At 36.8% G+C, this 14272-nt stretch overlaps 2 protein-coding genes across 2 annotated transcripts; both read left to right on the top strand.

The window, feature by feature from the left end:
- Positions 1 to 1986: 1986 nt before the first annotated feature.
- LOC130236691 (trace amine-associated receptor 13c-like) lies at positions 1987 to 3024 on the top strand. The gene has a single exon (XM_056467440.1). It carries the CDS (start codon positions 2032 to 2034, stop codon positions 3022 to 3024), a length of 993 nt encoding a protein of 330 aa, XP_056323415.1. The 5' UTR covers positions 1987 to 2031.
- Positions 3025 to 6977: 3953 nt separating this feature from the next.
- Positions 6978 to 8033, top strand: LOC130236496 (trace amine-associated receptor 13c-like). Its single transcript, XM_056467218.1, has one exon. It carries the CDS (start codon positions 6978 to 6980, stop codon positions 8031 to 8033), a length of 1056 nt encoding a protein of 351 aa, XP_056323193.1.
- The last annotated feature ends 6239 nt before the right edge of the window (positions 8034 to 14272 follow it).

Raw genomic sequence — 14272 nt, 5'->3', positions numbered from 1 at the left:
TGCCCCCTATCAAGACTCCCAAAGGAGTCTGCTTCTAACGCCACTCTCGCAGGAGCCTCTCTTCTCCATCTTTCTCAATATTATATTCAGCAACCGTTCTTCAATATGCGGCTGCTGTCCAGAGCTAAAAAAAGCATTTTGGGGGATCTACCTGAGCTCAAATTCCGCTCTCCCCTCTAGCACTGATGCCTCACAGCAAGAATGTCACTTGTTTAAGTCCTTACCAGGCCAGTCATTGTTTCTGTATGGACATGTTCTCCCTGTGCTTGTGCGGGTTTCCCTCGGGATTTCCCGGTTTCATCCCAACATCCAAAGACCATCCAAAGTGAATTGACTAAACCAAAATTGGCACAACCGATGAGCTCTCAGTCAGCATTCTATCTCTCCATAGTGATCCCTAATTTGTCTTTAGCCATAAACAGCAGGGGAGTTCTTGAGATTTACCCGAGTCCAAACTCCCCTCTCACCCTTGTAGGGGATCAACCTACGTTATGAGATCGATCAGGCATTTATTAGCTCATTTCAATTAATTCGATCTTGAAAATTCGAATCATTGATTCAACTCAATTGAGTCAGATCAAAAGATTCACACTTTATCTACCATTTGTCCAGCAAATAGAAGACATTGTATCTTACCAATCTTGTTTATATTATTCCCGTGGCCAACGATAATAACATAACACAGTATTGGGTTAACTTTTAGCAAGGTAACAAGATCTACAGCTTGAGGCAATGACTTAGAAGCACATAAACAAGAACACAGTTCTTACAAAATGAGAAAAATGATTTATTAAGCTACACTACGATACATGAAACCAACTACGTAATAACCAAACGACAAACACACACACACACACACACACAGAGGCAGTTCAGAGGATGCAAAATGAGTTGACAACCATTCCAAATTTACTAGATCTTAGAATCACAACTGAGAAACCACAAAAGCAGAGATTTGGCTTATCTTTAACTGCTTAACATCAATCTGCACCAGATCAGCAAGAGACAACATTAGTTTGTGTTACTTTTGCTAAAGTTGAGTTTTCCTCGCCAGGCTAGCCTTGGGGAAACATGGTGCTCCTGATTGGGTGGTGACTTGCTTCAATGACAATTCCCTCGCTCGTGAGGGGCTGTCGGTTACCAAGGTGATAGACTGCTAAGAGTCAGTTTGCGGAAGTTCTTGCGGTTTTGGCTGTCCCGAAACTTAAGATGTTTGCATGGAGAGCTTGTAGTGACCCAATCGCGTGGCGGCGTGGTGTCCGGGCAGGCAAGAGGGGGCAGAGAGAAACCGCAAGCGTGAGCCAGCTAATGCAAAAAGCAATGTTTTCTTGTTGCAGGGTGTTTAATTTCATTTACACATATGGAAACAATTAGTTTGGCTGTACCGCTCAGACAACTTGCATGATAGTAAAACCAACATCAGAAAGAACGTGTTAGTTTCTACTAGTTTGACAATTGAATCTCATATAATACAAATCAAGAGTGATGGTGATCAAGACCAGAGAGGATACTTATGATTAAGCCATATTTAACAATTTCCCATGTAGGTGGTCAGTTGAAGGGTTCTTCTGTTATTTGGGAATTAATGTGCCTGCAAACAAGCAGTTACATCTTTCAAAATGTATACCCAATCATACGCATGAACATCCACATTAAAAATTAAGCAAAATTAATCAAACTCATTGACCATTAGGCCACAACTGCACAACAACATTGACTGAATTTTAATCAAATCCACACTAAAGATTTTCACTTTGCATTTCACTCCGGATTTTAACATTTATTAAGCAACTAAACTAAATTGAGCTAAAATTTACTTTTGAACAGCAGTAGAAAACCCTAACTGCAACACAATTTGGATTGTATTTCAAAGCTAATATTAAAAAAAGAAAACATTTTTTTTTTCTTTTTTTTCTTTTTTTCATACATCAGAGTGGGCGGTAGATGGGTTGGTCAGTCTGATCCAGACACTATAAATAAAGAGGACAAAAAGGAGAGCAGAACAAACTCCCAGCAGGAGGAGACTCACTCATGGCCTATGAGACAGAGGATCAGGAGACTCAATACTGCTTTCCTGACATCAACTCATCATGTGTCAAGGGACAACACTCCAGATATGGATATATCACCACATTTTTGTTTGTGTCACTGCTGTCAGCATGGACTGTGTTTCTGAACCTGCTGGTGATCATCTCCATCTCTCACTTCAAGAAGCTTCACACTCCGACCAACATGATTATTCTCTCTCTGGCTGTAAATGATCTGTTTATTGGACTCGCCATGCCTATAGAGGCCATCAGACTGACTGAGACGTGTTGGTATTTTGGAGCCACTTTCTGTGGACTCTATTTATTTTTTGTATCATTACTTCTGGCAGCATCTATTGGTAATTTAGTTTTAATTGCCGTTGATCGATATGTGGCTGTGTGTCACCCTCTACTGTACCCACAGAAAATAACCATCACTAAAACACTAATGAGCATCTGTCTGAGCTGGACTTGGCTTTCAGCTTATATCATTGCCATTGTAATTAATAATGGGTATTTTGAAACTTCACTCAGAACAGATGAGTGTCATGGACGGTGTTTACCCGTGATCAGTTTTAGTTGGATACTCACTGATCTGTTCATGTCTTTTATTTTTCCTTGCACTCTGATCATCACTTTATATTTGAGGATTTTCTATGTAGTTCATCAGCAAGTGAAGGATATAAACTCTCTGATGAAGGGTGGTAAATGTCTAATGGAGGGTTCAGTGAAGAGGAAATCTGAGAGTAAAGCTGCTCTGACTTTAGGAATCATTGTGTCAGTTTATCTGCTTTGCTATATCCCATACTTTATCTGTTCTTTAACTGTAAACTCTTCCACAGCTATAAATATTTTAATATGGGCTGTGTATGCTAACTCTGGTATGAATCCTCTGGTTTATGCTTTATTTTACCCCTGGTTTAAAAAGACAGCTAAACTCATTTTAACTCTTAAAATATTTCAGCTGACGTCCTCTCTGATCAATATTTTTACATAGCATGTCTAATAATTACAAGTAACTCATGATTTACTCTGTTAAAACAAGACAAGATGTGTGCCAGTAGTTCCCATTATTAACCATGTAATTTAGGTGCTGTGTGGGGGGGTTGTATGGCCTTTTTTGCTTTATGCTCAATCCCATATGATAATATTTATGATTGCCATGAAAACTATGTTTGCAAGCAACAAACATTATTACCAAAATCACCTGTTTATTGATAATGAACTTGCTGAATACTTTTTTTTGCTAGGTGTTGCTAGGCTGAACTCGGTGGTGTGAGTGATGAGCATCACCAGTGCAGCACACCGGTCTTTAGCCAACAGAAGAGCTCCAGAAGGAAAAAAAAAAAGCAGAGATGACAGTGAAGGATGAGAGGACCAGGCCTCAGACACTATTAACTTTGTTACATTAATGATCATAATAGAAGAAATATTACCAAAATAATGACATAAGCTACAATGTGTGTTTCTCTTCTAGTTTGGACAATTAAAAGTCAAAATACAAATCAAGAGTGATGGTGATCATGAGCAGAGAGGATACATATGATTTAGACATGCTGTATTTAACTGATACTCTAAACCAGCAGTAAAATAATGCAAAATAAAAAAATGTAGACATGAATTTACTGTAAATGTCATGCAGAATAAAGGAAAGCTTATAAATGTTCACAACGATTTACTGTTACAGAGAGAGAATGAAGTTCAGCTTGAAGATCAGCTGAGCAATGATAAAGTATGGTCAATCAGGTTTGTGCTTCACAATCACAACATTGGTCAAATCAGACCCTTCCTGTTAGAAAACACAGTAAAGTTACTTCAAGCTCTGGTGATTTCAAGTCTGGACTACTGCAAAGCTCAATCAACAGGCCTTCAAAACAGCAAGAATAAACCAAAACACAGCTTCATGTCTGCTCTTCAGGCAGCAGAAAGTGTTGTACACCTGTACATTTTGAAATGGGTAAAACTCAAATGTGACATTTTATGTTCTCTATATTAAACAGCAATAAAGTGCACAGCTATTCTTTCACTCCAGAGAAAACTCTGCAAGACTGAGTGATTAGACACAGTGCTTGAATAATCATTAAAGACAATACTCAGTGGTCTAACATGTGTGTTACCTCAAATTACAAAAATATCAGGCAAATGTCACAATAAATTAACAAAAGACACAATTAAACACCTTATACTTTGAGGTAGCGCTGAATAAACGTATAATCTGTATATCCTGCTGTTACGGCCCAAAACTCATCACTGGCTCAAACAACAATAACCAAGGTTTGAGCCGAACATATGAAAGACACAGACGACTGAATTAATAAATTGACGTTCCGTCAATACTCTTTAATTCACAAAAATAATAAGCAAAACATTAACAAAACCAAAAATCAAGTAGACAGGTAGGGCAGCTAAGGAAACAGGTCTCTGACTGTACTGTTTTTAAATGGACAGATCTTACCTACAACTCCCGTAAAAGGTATAAAAAACAGGCGAGTCTTCCGGGCCACTGCTTACCTTCACTAAACTATATAAATACCAAAACGTGACTGAAAAATAATCCACTACCTGCTATGAAATCAAAGTATCAAAATAAACAAACTAGTTAACAAAAGGTTAACAATAACATAATTCTAAGGAGAGCGGCATGTAGATGGATCGCCGGGCATGCGGAGCACCGCCAGCCAGACCGCCTGAGCGCAAGCCACCACCGAACTGCGGGAGAGCAAGAGTCAGAGAGAGAGACTGAACCGCCATTGCTGTCAGCCTTATATACTGGGAATTCCCCGTGACGTCACGCCCACGGGCGTCATCAAATCCTAGACAAGCCGGGTCGGAAACTCCTATAACTCGAGCGCAACAAGCACAAATCCGCAAATTAATAAATATGAATTAAATAACACACAGACCCACGTAACACCTGCATTTAGCTTTCTGTCAATCTCTAAAGCAATTCCTCATCGAGTCAGTAGCTGTGTCTTAAATGGGACACTATGCACTCATGCACTATGTACTTATGCACTTACTCAACAGCAGGGTATATGTATGTAGTGTCGTCCCAAATGGAGCACTAACGGTTTTTCCAAGCGGAAATTCAAACCGTTTCCCTGATGACGTTTGCCGGTTGCCAAATCAGTGAAATAAATGACTAAACTACTAAATAATACCTGTCGTGAGTATAACCGCATTTACCATCGGGAGGTGCTATAAATCACTCTCGTAGGAGAATTTTGCTTTCACCTTCCAAAATAAATAAAGTTATCCAACATGTGCGCCTGATAGCTCCGCCCCTTCCACTACCTGAGCAAACCTGCGGTCATTGAGTGCGTGAAGTGTCCATCATTCCACACTTCGTTTTACCGGCTGAATGAGTGCATCATCCAGGTAATTAAAGTGCACTTATTATTTTTTGGAAATAATTTTTGGGTGAATTATACCTTATAAATACAGTATATTACACTTTTAACACCATTTGAGGTGTCCATGTTGCTGTGAAGAGTTGTGTGTCTGCCTTTATGCTTCTCTGCTGACCTTGAAAATATAATTGGCTGAATCGTGGAAAAGCTGAATGAAGATCGCGTGTAGGGTCGAATCGAGATTGTGATCTTTTTTCGATTATTCATACAGCCCTGGTGTAACTTATCTTAATTTATTTCTGAGTTGATCACTTATGGGTAAAATAAAGACCATGGGGGTCAGGTAGTTGAAACTGTAGGCTACAAATAATTAATTCACCACCGCCTATGACGACGACGCCATCGTCCATAGCGATGTTTCACATTAGATATCGTATGATGCCAAATTTGTCGACATCGCCTAACCCTAATTCAATGTTCCGCACAAATGGCCGCTAACTGTAAAATCTAACATGGCAAACACCATCGCCAAAGAAGCTCGCCTTCGCTAAGTTTAAACTAATACTGTAGCCCATGACTAAGAACGATATTGTGCAATCCGAGTGGTCATCAGGAGAATCCTCCTCTCATTTTAACATCACAGAAAAATGTAAATCAGCGCATAACGAGAATATGCACTAAAAATGTGCACTTATCTCAGAGCATACACGTGTTCTCTCTCAAACCAGAGCATAGAATCACCAAGAGCCACATTTTGGAATGAAGATTTCAATAAAACAACAGCATTTTACAAGCCTGTAAAATAAACTATTAAAAAGTGCTGATGATTGTGATAGTAAGTGTTGTATTGTCGTTTTCCAGGTTGTATCTCAGCTTTAATGCACTTTTAAAATAAATAAATAAAAAACAAAGCAGCTGCTTGCCATTGTGACAGCAATGAGATCTAATTGACGGCTGATCGCTTTCACTCCACATTGGCGGAATCACGGGGCTGTTGCTGGGCGCTGCTGTTGCAATGGAACGTTCTATTGTGTTTCGCCTGTTGGTCATTCTAAGCTCTTTGCTCAAACACAGGTGCATGTGCCCAGGTCGTTGCCATGGACACAAACCAAAAGCTAACTTTAAAAAGAATGGTAGAAGCCAGACTTTTCTTTCTTTCTTATGTCTGTTCTTTCTTTAGATGCACATTATTTTTCTGTTTAGTTACTGATGACTGTTTTGCCAATTTCAGCATTGAATAGGTGTTCCTATGTTTTTTTCTGGTGCTCCTAAATTATGAAGTCGGGAGCACCAGTGCTACCAAAAAAAAAAAATTTAATTTCAAGCCCTGCAACATATCAGTCTGTGATTTGGTTGATGGAATTTTAATTAAATCCACACCAAAGGGTTTCACTTAAATGAGTTCCAGAGTCACTCTGGATTTAAAAACATATTGGAATTTTAGCAGCTGATTAAAGCAACTAAACACATTTTTAAGCTGAACTTCAGCAGAAAACCCTAACCTAGACAGAAGCTAATAATGTGAAGAAAAAAAGAAAAAAAAGATTACATCAGAGTGGGCGGTAGATGGGTTGGTCAGTCTGATGCAGATACTGTATAAATGAAAGGACAGAAAGGAGAGCAGAATAAACTCCTAACAGGAGGAGACTCACTCATGGCCTATGAGACAGAGGATCAGGAGACTCAATACTGCTTTCCTGACATCAACTCATCATGTGTCAAGGAACAACACTCAAGTCATGGACATATCATCACATATTTGTTTGTGTCATTGCTGTCAGCATGGACTGTGTTTCTGAACCTGCTGGTGATCATCTCCATCTCTCACTTCAAGAAGCTTCACACTCCAACCAACATGATTATTCTCTCTCTGGCTGTAACTGATCTGTTTATTGGACTCGTCATGCCTATGGAGGCCATCAGACTGATTGAGACGTGTTGGTACTTTGGAGACACTTTCTGTGGACTTTATATATTATTTGTGTCATTACTTCTCTCAACATCTCTTGGCAATTTACTTTTAATTGCTGTTGATCGATATGTGGCTGTGTGTCACCCTCTACTGTACCCACAGAAAACAACGATGGCTAAAACATTAATAACTATCTGTCTGAGCTGGGCTTGTTTATCAGCTTATATCACTGCCCTTGTAATTAATAATGGGTATTTTGACACTTCACTCAGAGCAGATGTGTGTTATGGAGAGTGTTTAGCCATGATGAGTTTTAGTTGGATAGTCACTGATCTGTTCATCTCTTTTATTTTCCCTTGCACTCTGATCATCACTTTATATCTGAGGATTTTCTATGTAGTTCATCAGCAAGTGAAGGTTATAAACTCTCTGATGAAGGGTGGTAAATGTGTAACAGAGGGTTCAGTGAAGAGGAAATCTGAGAGTAAAGCTGCTCTGACTTTAGGAATCATCGTCTCAGTTTATCTGCTTTGCTGGATTCCTTACTATATCTGTTCTCTAACTGTAAACTCTTCCACAGTTATAAATGTTTTAATATTTGGTGTACATACTAGCTCAGGTCTGAATCCTCTGGTTTATGCTTTATTTTACCCCTGGTTTAAAAAGACAGCTAAACTCATTTTAACTCTAAAAATATTTCAGCCGGCATCCTCTCTGATCAATATTTTTACACATGAATTATAATTATTTGCAAATCTAACTAAAATATAATATTTTATTTACATTTGTAATTTTCACTACTCAAGTTACACAGCATTACAGAGCTTATTTCAATCTGTAAGTTTAAGTAACTTATGACAGTAGTACACATTATTAACTATGTGAGTTAGGTATGGGGGTTGTGAGGCTCATCTTGGTTTATGCTTAATCCCATATAATAATTTTAATAATATTCATAACTGCTATAAAACTATGTTACCAAAATCCCCTGTTTATTGATAATAAATTTATATTTGCTTTTTCCCCAAATTTAAAAAACAAATGTTGAAGTGTTTTGTGGCTAACGCCATGTTCATACGAACACGCTTATTTTCAAAACGGCACTATTTTATACTTTACTGAAACCGAAACTATCTGAAAACACTAGCCAGGGTGAAGATTTTCAGAAACTCTGGGTACAGTGTGGTCATGTGGAGACTACAACTAGTTTTTGCCTCATGACGCAAGTGTGCAAGCTGTTTTCTTTCTTCTGATCGGCTGGAATGCGGACGACAAAATTTAGCAAACTCTACACATTCACACCAACTGCATCATGTATTCCATGTGGTTTGCACAGTGGGACAGTAATCTGCCTCTGTTTTCTTGTTTGCATTGACTTGTTTGCAGTTTACTTGCGAAAATACTTAATTGCCTGTTTGGTTTGAACCCAGCATAAAAGTGTCATTATCACTGCCTGTTGGTTCGGCATGCCCTAAACATGCATCACAACAGGTTTTTTTGGTTTCATGTAGATTTAAAAACAAAATTAAAAGCAGGGAAACTCAGGGTTCAGTGAAGAGGAAATCTGAGAGTAAAGCTGCTCTGACTTTAGGAATCATTGTGTCAGTTTATCTGCTTTGCTGGATTCCTTACTATATCTGTTCTCTAACTGTAAACTCTTCCACAGCTATAAATGTTTTAATATGGACTGTGTATACTAACTCTGGTCTGAATCCTCTGGTTTATGCTTTATTTTACCCCTGGTTTAAAAAGACAGCTAAACTCCTTGTAACTCTGAAAATATTTCAGCAGGCATCCTCTCTGATCAATATTTTTACAGAACTTTAATTATAATTACTTCCAGAGCTGTCACTAATATATGAATAATATTTGATTTCTATTTGTAATTTTCACTGCTTATGTTATATCACACACAGCTTATTTCAACCTGTAAGCTCTAAGTAAACTTATGATATAGGCCTACTGATGTGAAAACAAGATTAAGATGCATGACAGAAGTATCCATTATTAACTGTGTGAATTAGGTATGGTGAAGAGGGTTGTGTGGCTCAGGTTGCTGTGTGTTTACACCCATATAATACTCAAAACATCCATGAAAATTGTGTTTAAGCAATAAATACTGTTATTATTCACATATTTAACCATTTACTCTTGACAGCAAATACTAAACAGACGATCAAATTTACAAGCAAACACAAACAGATCAAATTTACAAGCAAAACTAAATCAACAGTATAAAGCAATCTATGCCTGATTTCACAGACATGGGCTTAAACTAAACCAGGATTAGGTCATTGTAAAATTAAAACATTTAAATAATTTTTTTATAAATATGCTTCAGCAAAAAAATACAAATAAAATAACACTGGTGTCCATGTTGAGGCTAAAACACAGTCAGTGTATGTTTCTTTCAGCTGAAACAGCTCAGCTTTACATATTTGTCTTGGATTAAGCTGAAGCTTCGTCTGTGAACAAGGAACTAGCGTGATTGCCAGATCAGTAACTAAAATACACCACTAAATAATTATTTCAATTATATTTCAGTTTATTCTAGGAACATTACAGTATATCACAGGCCCAGTTCTCACTGGTTATAGAAGAGAGCTGACAGATACACCAGGTGGGCAGTTTTCAGGGTATGGATTCAGTCTGTCAGACAGTTTGTGATGGATTTATTTTCTACATTTTTCCTGGTGCTGTCATTGTAAAAACAGAACAAATAAAACAAACTATAATCTAACTAATAAGTGTATATGTTTATAGTGTTTAGTCTTCAGAGCTTTAACCGTGACAGGACAAATGTCTTACTGACATAAAACTTATGACAGTGGAAACAGAAACATGTCCTGTAGTACTCTTATTCCAGCCATGTTTGAGAATGGTTCTATTCAGGAGTAAAGGAATTGTTCACACACAAATGAAAACTACCCCATAATATAGTCAAGAGACTTTTCTTTCTGTCAGATGAACTTCCTTCTGTCAGCAGGTGGCGCTATAACTGACTCAACGTTGGCAGGTAGATGCCTTCAGGAGAGGAATCTTATGGAACGTGAATTTTTAGCCAGGTCAGATATTATGTGGCCGAGTTATAAGCCAAACTTCATTCTGTCAGCGGGTGGCGCTATGACTGACTCAATATTGGCATGTAGATGCCTTCAGAAGAGGAATCATGTAAATTTTCAGGCAGATCGGACATTGTGTGGTTGAGTTATAAGTACTTACTATTCCATGGCGAGGCACTGCAGTTTGTCTGACCACCTTGGACACGCCCTTCAGCAAAAACTCTAGATCTTCACTATTTATGAGCAATTCTATGAAAATGTCAACCTTATGAAAAAATAAACTTGACCAAAATAACAAACCCAATTTAAATTAGCTCGTTAAGGTCTATATTTTATTATGATGTGCTCATGTCGAATTAAGGAAATTGCTTTATCCATGAAATATGAGGATTGTGCAAATGGTAAATTAATTTTTATCCAACCACATTTCATGCTTTCAAAAAAGAGGTTAAACACTCACCTTTTCCTTGTTTTATTTTAACAGTAAGCGTTCTGCAGAAGGATTGGGGTCTGTAGTACCTCACTTTTTCATAACATTACTGCCCTTTTAGTTTATGAGCTACATATTAAAGACATGCAGCCTCGATCACATGTCACGTCTGTAACGATTTAATGAAAAAGTTTATATTGTGTAATAAATATCATCACAAATAATGCTAATTATGATCGGCAGCTGATCTCAGGTCTTTGCTCTAAACAACCACAATTTTGTGTTACGGACTTGATCATTTTTGAACTCCCTATTAATATAAGCCACTGTATAGTGCATTATGATGCTGCATTACAATTACTGACTTCCATTACATGATATCCATATGTTATACCAAAAACTGAACATTTCAGTTAAACAAACCACTTCAGTAACATTTCATGAATAAATGTTTAATAAAGAGAACATGACGATTTATATATTGCCATAATCTTGGCGCATAATCTCTGACTTTAGGAATCATTGTGACTGTTTATCTGCTTTGCTGGATTACTTGCTGTATCGGTTCTCTAACTTTAAACTCTACCTCAGCAATAAATGTTTTATTGTGGATTGTATATGCTAACTCTGGTATGAATCCTCTAGTTTATGCTATAAATTTACTCCTGGTTTAGAAAGACAGCTAAACTCATTTTAACTTTGAAAATAATTCAGCCAGCATCCTCTCTGATCAATATTTTTACACAACATTAATTATTATTACCTCCAAAGCAGTCACTAATATAGAAATAATATTTGATTTCTATTTGTAATTTTCACTGCTCATGTTATATCACACATAGCTTATTTCAACCTGTAAGCTCTTCAAGTAAACTTATGACGTAGGCCTACTGCTGTGAAAACATTATCTTGGACATTATCCTGGCGCATAATCTTGGTGTTTGGCGATGCAGCATAGTGGACCTCGTGTTGAAGCACTTCTTGATTATTTTGTAGATAACTGACCAAATAATACATCAAATAATTAAGATACGATTTATACCAAACTAAATTAATTCCAAGAATATATTATTTTTCAAGAGAAATGTAATGTATGTTTTTGTTCGTCACTGTCTTACACAACTGTGCAGCGGATGATTTGTTCCGCTCCGTGTAAAGTAAAGATTTAATTAATGCTCCACTGAACTTGCTCTATTACGAATATCTGTCATATTTTTGCTAAATTTATATTTTAAAAATTATGTCTGATTTTAAGTTGTAACAATAACAGCATGAATGCTAGTAATATAATGTTGATTAGTTGTATGTTAATGACATTTGCATTATGGATAAAATCTAGTTTTAACAGCAATACTACTTTTAGAAATGAATACAGGGAACAGTGTATTAGCGAGCACCACTATGTTCTATGGTTAGTAGAAGAAAAGGACAGAACTGGCTCTTCCTGCAGATGAAAGTGAAGATGAGATGGGTTTTAGTGACCATGAGACTGATGCAAACTGGACATTTGATAAGAGCAGTAATGGACAGTTCAGGTAAGTTAGCTCAGAGGCAGATAAGACAGGTGTAGTATAGTATATAGTATAATATATAAACATTGTTAGTTAGTAGCTACATTATTCTGATGAATCTGGATATATTAGACTTGTTATGTGTTATAATATTAACTGGAGAAGATATTTATATTTACTGTATGTTATATACATGATAATACAGTAGTATATTTGTTTTCAATAATATTCAGCAAAAAAAGAATGGAAACATGAAAGCTGTTGGAATATGAGTAGTTGGAAAGTGTGTATAAGGTGTCATTTATAAGTTCTGTGTTAAAGCTTAGAAAACTGCAACACATTAAATCATTTCAGCAACAAAATAATTAATTATAAGGAAAGTTTTAGATTTGAAATTTCTAAGTTGGATCCACTGTTGGACGTTGTTGCCATGTGGCAACATATCATAAAGTACCTTAAAAAATGAATTTTTCCACATTTTGTTTTACAGCACTTCAAGTTAAGCCAAAAACAGTCAAATATTTTTGTAAAAGATCTATCAATGTGTGCGATAGAGGCATCGCCATGAAGAAAACCCCTTTCGTCAATATTTCTCCTATGACAAATTGTCTGATAAATCGATCTGTAATATTGAAGAATGCGGGGCAGATCATTTACATAATAAAGTTTTGAATGATTCTATATATTAAACTAATCAAGCCACCCAAGCTATTTCCATTCAGAGAATTAGAGTTAGCTTAGTCCTTATAAAGAATCCATTTTTAAAATACATAATTTATGAGGCTAATGTTACTGAAGAACAAACCAAATATGAAATATGATCCATGTGTAACCCCGTTGGTCCTACACCACCCAAGCAGCTCTGAACTGGGATCAAATGGGTAACTTTCCCCCCTGGGAGTCGGTTGCTCTAACAAGGAGGCTAAAGACCTCTAGCGTCTGTCGCTGGAGCACCTTTAGAGGTCAGAGGAGTGAGTTTTATCTGCACAGCCCTTCACCAACTGGCCTCTGTTACACTTGCATAATGATCACAGTGAAAAGATAGGTGCTCATTTTATATACAAACTATAAATATGACGAATTGGAAAAATATTAGGTAATGGAACATTACATGTAAAAAAAAAAAATCAGTTCAGTACAATACAGTAGCAGGGCTTAATAAAGACACCGTCAAATTTGAACAACACTGCGGTCCCTGCACACGCATCTGTGTAACACTTTATAAAGATCAGAGCTAACAATCTAAATAATAATCTGATGCTTGCTGTCAACTAGACTACATATTTAAGAGCGTTTAACATTGATAGGATCTGTTGTTGTCAAACTTATGTTTCCTTTTTAATATTAAGATATTTCTTTGAAATCAGTAATACCACTATTGTCCCTCATCACTGGTAAAATAACCAGCCTTTAATTTAAATGTATATTTTCCTGCCAACTAAATTGTGGCCAGTTTTACTTATTAAACCCTCCCTCGCCTGAACTCACCTCGAGAGAGATGGAGAAAATGAAAACATATCAGCACTGAGGACAAATCAGATACTAAAAAAAATATAATCTATAAATCAATGACCTGTTTTAAAAATGTAGCAATATGACAGAGGTTTTGTGATACAACAATTACACTTCATATATTTCTTGGAAAAATGGTCATTTTGAACCTAATTTTGTTTGATATTATTTGTATCTTAATTTATGTATTCTTGTTGGTCAGCTATCTACAAAATAAACAAGAACGAATAACATTTGAATTGAAGTTCAAAACAAGGTCTGGTATTCAGCACTAAAACACAAACTGGTACAGAGACATCTGAAAATGTAGGCATGGCTGCAGACATTCGTCTGTCTGATTGGGGCTTTTTCCTCAATATTAAGCAGCCTACACACAGTTCAGTGTTGCATCCTCTCCTTGTAAGTTCAGACTTCGCAAGTTTGATATGGAAAACAAACTTTCGAGGACACGTCTGGTAAATCCTCAAA

The sequence above is a fragment of the Danio aesculapii genome, chromosome 10 (assembly GCF_903798145.1).
Source record: "Danio aesculapii chromosome 10, fDanAes4.1, whole genome shotgun sequence".
NCBI lineage: Eukaryota > Metazoa > Chordata > Actinopteri > Cypriniformes > Danionidae > Danio > Danio aesculapii.
This window is presented reverse-complemented; position numbering and strand designations above follow the sequence as displayed.

Excerpts from the sequence above, each read along its gene's own strand:
- LOC130236691 (XM_056467440.1), top strand. The coding sequence starts at position 2,032 with ATGGCCTATGAGACAGAGGATCAGGAGACTCAATACTGCTTTCCTGAC.
- LOC130236496 (XM_056467218.1), top strand. The coding sequence starts at position 6,978 with ATGAAAGGACAGAAAGGAGAGCAGAATAAACTCCTAACAGGAGGAGAC.